This window comes from Suricata suricatta, chromosome 2 (genome assembly GCF_006229205.1).
Source record: "Suricata suricatta isolate VVHF042 chromosome 2, meerkat_22Aug2017_6uvM2_HiC, whole genome shotgun sequence".
Classification (NCBI taxonomy): domain Eukaryota; kingdom Metazoa; phylum Chordata; class Mammalia; order Carnivora; family Herpestidae; genus Suricata; species Suricata suricatta.
The window spans coordinates 177,669,143-177,680,508 of NC_043701.1; the positions used below are offsets into that span (position 1 = coordinate 177,669,143).

Sequence of the window (11,366 nt, forward strand, 5' to 3'; positions counted from 1 at the left end):
AAAGAAAACAGCCGTGGAAAACCACACAGCACAAACCTGTGGGTTAACAGATTATTCTAAGGCAAATTCCCTTGATGCCATCATCTGGGTGAACAAAGAAAACTTCTCCCCTGAAGTTTTTTTGTGTCCGTCCCCGCCCCAGCCGCCTCTCTCTCCTCACATGTAGTCACCGTCTAGGTGTTTATAGTGATAATCACCAGTGAGATTTCAGGTAATCTCTAACTTTCTACCTTCTAGTATTGTATATTAAATGCATAAATAACGGAAAGGGTTTGGTTGCAGCTTGTGGGTAACAAGAACTTTACAGTTTGCGGGGAGAGGTCGTTGAGGGTGTCTGATTCACTTGTTCAGCAAACATTTAGTGATTAAGGACTTGGCACTGGGCTCTGAGAGTAATAAGCAGCTGTTGCCCTTAAGAATCTCACAGGCTGGTCATCTCCCAGACAGACAGCCTACCTGGTGCAATCCTTGCATTTCTTACAGTCAGTAGATGACGGAGTGTATAGTTTATTAAAGAAGCACAAAGGACGAACTTCAGATCCTTATTGGGGATCTTGGGAATCAGGGGAAGCCACACTGGGTGAGGAGATACTTGAGTTGGTGGCCAGTTAGATCTTGGTCATCCTCTGCCATTGGAAGGGAAGGGGAGCTTCCCAAACTCATAAAAGGCCCTGCCCTGCCATGTTCGGGGCTCGCTCCATGTGGATCCAGTGTGTTGTTGAAGTCTGTGAGCCCGAGTTTAGGCTGGCCGGGCCTAAATTTGTAATAAAGCCCTTTGCTTTTGCATGCGTGAAAAAAAAACAAAAGGAAGAGAAGGACCATAGGACCAGAGGCACGCAGGGGAGAAGAGCGTGGTGTGTGTGGACAGCTGAAAACGCGGGGAGGCTGACGGGAGTGGTGGGAGACCAAAAAGTAAAAGGCCCGGTGGAAGTCCGGGCATAATGTGCTGACAAGTGGTGCGTGCGGGCGGGCGGGCGGGCGTGTGTGTGTGGAAACGCGAGGTAAGAAATTAGAGAGCATCTAGAAACCCAACATGGGTGGAGGAAGTCTTTTGTGTGGCTAGGAGAGTTTTGATAGAGGTAGAGTAGTTCAGTGGCTTCCGAACTACCATCCTTATCGAAGGGCCTGAATCCGGGTGGCGGCAGGGGGAGCGAGAGGCAGGTGAGCAACACTGGAAGGAAACGTGCAGGGCCTTGGTGACTGATGTGCGGGAAGAGACAGCTATCAGGTGGGTGCGCCTCACGTAGGGAAATGAGGACTCGAGAGCTGGCCTGGGCCAAGCGTTGGTAAGGAGTTTGAAGTGGTGAGGAAACATCCAAATGGAAATCGAGTGACGGCAAATTCCAGTGACGGCAATTGAGGATGGATGGAGCCTGAAGATCAAGAATGGAGAAATCTGGAGCTTGTCAAAATGGCGGTAGTTGAAGCCGGGAGAGGTGCTGTGCTCTCAGAGTCTCTAGGTGGACACTGGTGATAGAAAGGACAAAATTGAGAGTGGCCAACTGGCATCCAAGAGGACCATTAATGTACAATACTTCTTGCGGTAGAAATAACAGAGTTCTTTGTTCTCTTTTGCTTGAAAAGCATAGTTTTCTTCTTTAGGCATTGTGTTAAGGGATGACATCTGGTGGCATTCGTGACATCCAGTAAGACTAGGATATGAGCAGGACGTGATGTCGCTGTTCAGAGAATCCTCTATAAGGCTTTTATCACTGAGAAATGAAAAGAAAAACTTATGTGTTTATTACAAATTTATAAATAGGAAAATGCCTCAGCACCTTGAGAGTGAAAAGCTAGTGAGAGCAGGTCAAGTAACCGAGAACTCTGGTTTGGAATGTATAATGCATATTCTCTTGACAAGTCATTTTAATGTAAAATCTCAGACCTTCAGCTTGAAGAAATAGTGGTGTATAGTAATACATGTAGCATTCAGTTATTGGAGTATTTAGAATGGGTGGTTTTAGTTGGAGTCAAAGGTTAAGATTATTTGTTGGTCTGCTAATAGTTTATTCGTCCCTACCATAGAGGGCATAGAGAAGAACTTCATAAAATGCTTGTCTTCAGGGAGGGAGGCCCAGCTTCCTAAAATGGAGCCACAACTTCCGTTCACAATGGCAATGTACAGATTCTTCCACCTTTATCTCATCTCTGATTGTTCAAAAACAAGTGAGAACAAGAAACACTCGAACCGTCTTTGGTGAAACTAGCAGATGTCTGTAACTCACAATGTGTACAGATGGGAAGTGATTGGAGGCGTGGAAATAACTTAGCAGAGCAGAGCAGAGGCCTGTGAGGAGCTGGCCCCGCCCCACTCCAGATAGACTTAGGGTCTGGGTACCATCTGGGGATGCGGTGGAGAGGAGGACCAAAAACAGGGACTACATTTGGATGTCTGTGCCAGGGACGGCCTCTGGTCCCCGCTCCCATCTGGCTCTGCCGGGCAGCTGCCCTTCCACCACCCCAGCAAGAAATGGCTTGTGTGGTACCTTCAGAAATAGAATCCGTGAGGGGCACCTGGCTGGCTCAGTTGGAGGAGCATGTGACTTTGGATCTCGGGGCATGAGCTCGAGCCCCATGATGGGTGGAGAAATTGCTTAAATAAATAATTACTTAAAAAAAAATCAGTGAGGCTCTATGCTTGGGAAGAAGGGGAGAGACGAGACCTGAAACTGAAAGTAGGCGGGCTCGGTGGAAGTCTGCGCATGGAAGGCACCTCTTTTCCTGTGTCCAGTCCCAGAGCGCTGGGCAGCCAGCGGTAGTGGGGTGGGAGTGCGTGCCCCGGAGAAGCGGGCCAGAGGCGCGGACGTCTGGGCATTGGCACTGGAAGAGCTTGCCAGGCAGGAAGTCCAACAGTTAGTAACCCTACGGATCTTCCAGAGAGCAGCTTCCAATTAGTTTTTTTAGTACCTTGTTTTTAAATATGAATAGACAGCCTGGGATTACATGACATTTGAGGAGGGAGCCCTATCAAATAGGAAAAGGGATCTAAGACACTGCAAAAGTCAGAAGGAAAAGTCAAAAAATCTAAATGTTGAACAAAGACAAAAGATGAAAGAAATGAGCAAATGAAAGGTTCCTTGAAGAAAGTCTCCTTAGGGGAGGGAGAGGATGGAGAAAGAATAGAGGGAATAGAGAAAACTGGCCAATAAGGTGAGAAAGTGTCTCATAACCATTTGATCCATAACCGTATTTGAAGCATAACCAGCTGATGGTAGGTGTGAGATGACTTTTGTTTACAGCCAAGCTAATGTTTGTGCTTCAGCCTTTATCCATTTGACATCTTCACGCTGATGGTAAAGATTTTTTTATATATTTTTTTATTTAAAGAAAAATTTTTAACACTTTTTATTTATTTTTGAGAGACAGAGAGACAGTGCGAGCAGGGGAGGGTCAGAGAGAGAGGGAGATACAGAATCTGAAGCAGGCTCCAGGCTCTGAGCTGTCAGCACAGAGCCCAACACGGGGCTGGAACCCACGAACCGTGAGATCATGACCTAGCCGAAGTCAGATGCTTAGCCAACTGAGCCACCCAGGTGCCCCTGATGGTAAAGATTTGAAGTGAAATAAAGAAGTACTCAAGTGGACAGGTGGTGGAACGTAAGCCCACCCTGTGTGGGGAGTCATCCTGGCCTGTGGAACCCCGGATTCAAAAGCATGGCATCTGGCAGGTTTTGCACACTTTGTTTTCCTTCAAAGATTTTTTTCTTACTTTCTCTGTGGCCACCCCCCCACCCCCCCCAACATCGATTGTTTGCATGCACTTTTCAGTAATTTGCGTTGTTTTCCACAATGCTTCCTTACTTGGAAGTCTCCAGATGATGATGAAGATGATCTTATCTGTTCTATCCAAGCACTGTTACTACTTCCATTACTATCATCTCCAACCCTTTGAGGGGTGGATGGGTTGCATCTATTTCCTTGATGAAGAAAATGGGGCTCAGAGAGATTACAAGCTTTTTGCAAGATGTTATTACTAGCTAAGTGCATGGGCTGGCCAGGTCTGAGTGACTCCAGGCTCTGATTCCAACCCCCCTCCTCCCCCCATCATGTCATTATGCCTCTTCCTGCCATGAAATAATACAGCACACGAGTTTTTATTTGGCCTGCAAGGTATGCTGAGAACCTTTTTAGAGGTTATTTGCCTCTTTTTCTTTTTTTAAAAGAAGTCCTTATATAAATGCTATTCAAAACTAGGTGTATTGAGCACTTACTTTGTAGCAGGTGTAGTGTAGTACTAAGTGCTTAGATTTTCAGACTCTTCAGATGATCTCCACAGATGCCCAGAACAGCATTGAGAGGAGAAGCTGTTGGGAGGGAGTCCCAAGCCTCAGCCTGAGCTGGAACAAGGTTGTGAAAAAAGTCCTTGCCGATTGTTAGAAATTAAAAATAAAAGCCACGTATTGACAGATGTTCTACTGTGCTACTCATTTATCTTAATTTATGCTTACGGCATTGATAATTTCTCCATTCTCTAGTAAGATATAAAAGAACTGATTCACAGTGTTTTAAGCTTCTTTGGTTTCCAGACTAGTTGTCTGACAGCACTTCATGAGGTGCTATTTGACTTCCTTGCTCAGATCCTCATCTCCGCTCAAGGAAGCTCTGCCTTAGTGTCTTGGTCTCAGGTCCAACTTCAAAGTCCTGTGCATTTGAGAAGTGACTTGTTTCCTTGAGGGTTTTCATTTCCCCCTGTCCTTAGTCATATCCAACTGAGTGCTAGTGTATCATTTTATATATATATATATATGTGTGTGTGTGTGTGTGTGTGTGTGTGTGTGTGTGTGTGTATATATATATATATATATATATATATACACATATATATATATACACACAGTAAGTTTGAGAGAGAGAGGGAGAGAGAGAGAATCCCAGCAGGCTCCATGCCCAAAGTAGGATCTCTTAAACTGTATGATTGTGACCCCAGCCAGAATCAGGAGTTGGATGCTCAACTGACTGAGCCCCCCAGGCACTCCAGTGGTATTTATTTTTATAATCTCGAGTTGGGGAGATTTTCTAAATCTACGAAAGCTCAGGTCATTACAGGAAAAGGAAAAGATTGATAGACTATTTTTCTGTTTGATAACAGATACCATGGACAAAGTGATGAGGTAAATGACAGACTAGGAAAAGTACTTGAAATAAAACAAATGATTAATAGAAAAGCTCTTAGAAGACAATACAAAATGAACACTTAGAAATGTGGATAAAGAAAATAAAGCTCACAAAATAAGTTCTAATGGCCAAGAAACACAGAGACTAATTTGTCTCAGTAATCAGATAAATTCAAATTTAAACAAGATATAATTATTCACCATTTGGAAGGCATCAGGGTCCAGTCGGGAAGACACTCTGTGCTAGGTATTTCAGACGTGGGGTATTTGTTAGAGGGAATTGCCTACCCAAATGTTGGAAGGCTGAAAGAGTGCGAAGGGAATGCTGAGGAAACCCAGAAGTTAGAAATGCATAAAGCAGCTACCACCTACGCACTGGAGAGACGAAAGGGGAAGAGGTGGTATTACCAGAAGCCAGAACGTTGGGGGTTTGGAAGAGGGGCCCTGATGGTGCTGGTGATGGCTCTCTGAGGAGACCGCAGGGCTGGTGGGGAGTGGCTGCAGAGCCGGGAGCAGTAGTCGCTAGTGCTGTGCTTCTGCGGGGCCAGGTGGTCAGCGGTAGTGGGCACCTGCAGGAGCGTGACCTCTGCAGTCTCCCATCAGTGCCTCCGTGAGCAGAACATGGCCGGAGCCGGCAAGGGGGTCTACGGAATATTGTTTGCAGACTCCCGCTCCCGTGTCACGGAGTCTCGGGGCTGAAGGCAAGGTCCCTATCTAGCACAGGTGCTAATAACCAGCATGGGTGCCAAGCACTGGATAAAACAGGCCTTCACTATTGATAGGAATGTAAATGGGCTCAGCGTTATGGGAAAGACAAGTTGCCAGTATGTATAAAAATTTTACTTTTATTTTTTTATTTTGAGCAACAGGCACAAGTTTATTAGGGTATAAGATTAGAAAGAATAGTAGGGAAGCTGTCTTTACAGAGAGGGGACTTTCAAAAGTGAATGCCTCTGTGTCTATAAAAATTTTGAAGGTGAATTCCCTTTGACCCAACAAATTTATCTTATAGAACTGGTAGGCCAAGTATGGAGAGAGGTATGTACTTGATGTTTCATTGGGATATTTTATATAATTTCAAAAATTGGAAATAGCCTAAATATTCATCATTAGGGGATTAGCTAAATGTATTGTGGTATTTCCATTTAATGAAAAACATGGCCGTCAAAAAAAGGGTTTTACCTATGTTACGGAGTGATCAAGGCATTATTACAAGTGATCTAACATTTTGTCAAATCTGAGAGAGTTATGATACTGAACCCAGCATGGTTTTGCAGAAAGCAGCTGCAAACATCAGTTCAGATGTAACAAGTGCAAAATTTTGTGTATTGTTTTTTTCTCAACAGTTATGAATGCAGGAATGAGGAAATATTTCCTACAAGCTAATGACCAGCAGGACCTAGTAGAATGGGTAAATGTGTTGAACAAAGCTATAAAAATTACAGTAAGTATTTGTTTCACTGTGATTTCATTTTTAATGGCTGGAAGTAATCTTTACATTTTGCAAACGTACCTTCCGAGTCTCCAGTTGACCCACAGGTTGCATCCTCAAAGGTTACTTAAAAGGCAGGTATTTATAACATGAATACATTTTGTTGCCCGAGGCGATTGTCAGCCCTTAAAACTAGCCTGTAAGTGCCGTTTTAACCCATTATGTACCTAATAGGGTATGTATTAGTGTGGCTTTTAACCACTGCACAAGAATGTTGCGCGGGGAAAGTGCACACTGAGGATGTTTTCTCTTCCCGAGTAGGATAAGGGGCTTCCTGCCGCGAAGCCCACTACTAGGCGTCGGCCTTCCTGTCTTCCAGGCCCTGCCTGGGGTCGCCGCTGGGTAGGGTAGAGTTGGAAGATAGGAGTAGGAAGCAGAGGTGAGGCCCTGGAAGTGAGGCACAGGGACAGGGCGTGGGTCTGAGGAGGCTCCTGCCCCCACGGCCCCTTGGGAGCTTCTCTTCAGGTTCTACCCTCACCTCACCCACTTTTCCTCCTTGAGTTGAGGGCTGGCTCCCCTTGCGACTCTGTCTCTGGGGCTGCAGCTTCCTGCTTGCAGCCTGGGTTTCTTTTCTTGTTTTTCTGTTCCTGAAGGTTTTACCTAAATTATCTAGAACAGTGAGCTTAGAAGGATTGAGTAACTTTTATCGGTTTCATCGCTGGTAAGCTGTGGAGCCGTGAGCCAGACCCAGGCTGTTTGACTCTGGAGCTCGACCCTGGAGCCCAGGGTCCTGAAGAAAGAGCCCTTTCCTACTCTCCTGTTCGTAAAGCAAGAACCAGACTTTTGTGAGGACGTTTACTACTGAGGATGATGAGCAGGTAGATAGGTTCTGCGCCCCGATCCCCCCCGCTCCTGGCCTTTTCCTCCTCACACGCTGGTGCAGCAGCCCCCAGAGAGGCCTGCGTGCAGGGGCTCGGAAAGTGCCTGAATGAGGCTTGTGTGAGTTGAAGTGTGTTTTTACTAAAGTACGGTTATTTACTGACCCTGAACGACTCTCTCTCGAAAACCATATGCTCTGAAAGCCAGCATATGTTAGTCACTTGTTAGTTTCCATCTCAGATGAATGACTCCATATTTATATCACCGCACCATAAACAGTTAATAGAACTAAAAGCTGTTCTCGGAGTGGAGTTTTTGTCTTGCACCAGACAGCCTGTTGCCACATGACAGAACACCCACGCACTGCCTCTGATCTGTACATGAAGCAGAAGTTATTTTAGGTTTGTGCAGTTTCAGGAAAGCACTTTTCTGAACTGATTCAGAAGTACATGTTCTTAAAAGGTCTTAACTAATAGCTTTTAACTCTGAAGATATGTGTTTCTTCGGTGAAATTTTCTTTAGAAAGACAGTATCTAGTAACTTCACTGAATTAGTTCACTTCTTACAACATGCAGTAATTCCTGGCACTGGTTTCTGAGTGCTTCAAGAGAAAAAATCGTGACTAGTCTCAGGCTTCTTACCGTTTTGGGGGCTCTGGAACTGCCGGGTCTGACTTGTTAGGGGTGTGAAGCCACTGACACAGATGACACTGTTAGGCTTATTCAAATGCAGGAGAAGCTGATTAGGGTTGGGTGATGTTCCAAAGTATAAAGGCGTTTGTGTTCTTGCAGTTTTATTTTCCACATTGAAATATATAGTTTTCAAGCTAAATCAGTTGGTATTCATGCTTTTCTAATTCATGTTTTGTAACTCACATTTAGAAAACATTAATCCATAAAAAAATCTGGCAGTCCTGAGCTTGTCAACAGAGTGAATAGAACTACAGGAAAATGAATGTAGAATTGATAGCACTTACTAAAAATCAATTGTACATAAACATTTAACTTCTAGGGTAGCAATGAAAGAATTTCCCGTGCTTACATAAGATTTATTGTTTTTTATTTAAAGAGTCTTGTCAGTTTTAATATCCTAGGTGTGTTACACATGTAAATGTATTCGGGTGTGGAATCTCTAATTTGTCATACGTTCCTATGGAGATTGCTGATGATTAATGTAGATTTCTTTGCAAAATTAAAGTTTACATTTTAGTATATGTGTCATTTACTACGTTTCTATGGAATTGCTCCAAATGGCATTTTGGTCAGCTGTGTAACTTAGTGGTCTGCTGAATACAATGTGATATATAAACTTAAAATTTTTAGAAATTCGTTATTAGGGTTTGGAAGCACATGGTTTCAGAAGAGGGGGTGGTTAGGGAGTAGTGGTAAGGGCATGGTGAGTATTTAACTACTTCCTAATTACAGCACCTCATCTTGATGTACTCTCCTCTGACACCATGGTCTGTGGTTTTAGAACTTTCCTAACGTCTATGTGAATGTGTATTGGCGGCAGCCTTTTAAAAAAGTTTTTCCCCTTATTTGAACAAAGAAGAGCGCTGGTAATAGAGGAACGACCCGAAGGGAGTATCTGTGAATAGAGTGGGAAAACCAAATTTTAAAGCCTACTTTCAACTAACCATTTACAGTAGGTAATAACGGTATCAACACGGCGGTCTCCGGTCCCTTGTTGAAGGGACGTCCAGGAGGAATGTGGTGTACTCCTAAACAGAAACCCACTATTTCTTAAAATAGTGTCTTTTCCCGGCCATAGATTGTACTTTAAAAGTCAATACTAGATTTTAATCTAAAATTAGTGTTTTTGAAAGTGGCCAAAATTCCACTTTTTATTGACAGTGGGGAGCAATGAGAATAAGCTGAATATGGGACTTTGGTCCTAACAAAATGGTCAATTCGCCCAAAGGTGCAAGGCTTTCTACTTTCTACTAGCGGTTTTCAGCTGGCACGTCATGGGTGGGCCCTGCGAAGGCTCTTAGTGCCCAGGCGTTTGTGTTTGAACGTTTAGGTGCTAGTCTGCAAGCCCTGTCTCTTCATTCTCTGACTGCCATTTCTTTGTCTGCTATTTGGATCACAGGCAAACGCCTCCTAAACGCACATGCAGATCCCTCACAGAATATATCCAGTATCAAGAAGGCTAGAAAGCAGGAGAGAGCAGGGAAAGTAAGGGGCAGGAGGCCAGGCACATTCGGTGACTTTGACGCTTGCTGTCTGCCTATTGAGGTCATTTTTCTGATTCTCATTAAATTGTTGGGTGATTTTTTTTGGTCCAGAAAGTATGTTTATTTTAATGGCTGAATTTAGACTCTCACTCAAAAATTTTAAGAGAATTACTATATTCATGGGTATTTTGCTTGTACTTTTCTTGTTCTTGGGGAATGATTACAGTTTAGATTATTTCATTTATTGATAAATTGTTCTATTAGTTTCAAGTGTATAACATATTGAAAATTCTACATATAACACAGTTCTCACCACACAATTTAGATCATTTTTATGGTAAACTATGCAATTCTAAGTTAATTATTGAACTCTTACATTAGAATTATGCCATACTTAGCATTTTATTTTATTATAAGGACAGATTAGAAGCAGCTTAAAAGCAGAGGGAAGGATTTTTAATGTATTATCAATTCTGGAAGAAAAATGGAAAAGGTATAAAATATCACTGTATTTTTGGGTGGTATTAAAGAATTTTCTTAGGAAATGCCGTGTGACTGACGAAACTGTCAACTTGTTTAAAGAAGGACTGACTTCATATGGGTCACCTCTTCGTTTCAGCTAACTGAGTTGAACAGATAATTTTCTCTCTGTTATAAAATTGTCTCAGTGCTGTTTTCTGTTCTTAATCGGATAACTTGGCCCCATTTTCTCGTTCATAATTCAACTACATGATGCTGAACATCACGGACTTCCTCTGTGGGCTGTTCTGAGTAGTTTCTCTGTAGTCCTTTCACCGTGTCATTGGGGTGGATCTTGTCAAGTAAAATTCTAGCTAGTACCTGTTACCTTTAAAAAGTTCTCCAAAAAGTGCGGCCTCTTAGAAGATTTCAGAGTGCATTCCTTAGCAGGATTCGTTTCTTTCTTTCCTGTTTTGCTCACTTTTGTTTATAAATATGGATGAGAGGGCCTGAAGCCTGGAGAGGAAGCCCTGTGGGGAAGCCTCTCCTGGGGAGCAAGGGAGGGAAGGGGGGTGGGGGGCTGCTGAGAGTCACCTAGGAGACGACTTGTATGTATCCGTAAATTGTGTGGATTGGGATCTACTGCAGCCCAGCCTAGACACACGCGGACCGCATGCGCCCAGATTTCGTAAAGCCTTGTCTGCAGACACCCCTGTGTATGTGCTACTCCCCAGCCCTGGTGGGAGAGCACGGGCCTGGCTCTCGAGTGGTTTCTGCAGCAGCTGCCTCAGAAACCAGTGGTGGTCCTGCTGGCCGTGCAGCCGTGTGCACAGCTCCGTGGCTTGAGCAAGTCCGAGGTTCTGGGGCTACAGCTGGGCCTCTGCAGGTTTATAATAATGTCCCCGCCTGATGCTTCCTGAATGTTAAAGCTTGAGAAACCACACTGCTTTGGAGTCATATCAATAAATGGTTTGGGTCTTTGACTGCAGTGTGAATGGTCCTGGAGCTGTGGACTGTGCAGCAGGCAAGTTGTCTGATTTTCAATGTTCTTACACCACCACTGCTGCTTCGAAGTACTTGTCATAATGTTTCTGAAACACTGCAGGATCCTCAAATGTCCTTTAAAATCGTTGGAGAGATATTAACTATCCTGTTCAATGTTACATCAGTGCTGAGCGTATTTCATTACATTTTATCCAAAGTCAAAAAAGTCTATAGTTCAAAGACAGACTACATGCAACAGTCTGTTGACAGAAATACTGCATCGCCAAGTACCTTGTTTCCTGATTAGGCCGAAACAGAAAAG

At 43.8% G+C, this 11,366-nt stretch overlaps 1 protein-coding gene across 4 annotated transcripts in view; it reads left to right on the forward strand.

Moving 5' to 3' along the window:
- The window catches only part of PLEKHA1 (pleckstrin homology domain containing A1), a 53,986-nt gene that overhangs the window by 22,698 nt on the left and 19,922 nt on the right, over positions 1-11,366 (forward strand). For all 4 annotated transcript variants that reach the window (XM_029932726.1, XM_029932727.1, XM_029932729.1 and 1 more), the window contains one exon: positions 6,461-6,558. In XM_029932726.1, coding sequence (XP_029788586.1) covers positions 6,461-6,558 — 98 coding nt within the window. The remainder of the gene's footprint in view (positions 1-6,460; positions 6,559-11,366) is intronic.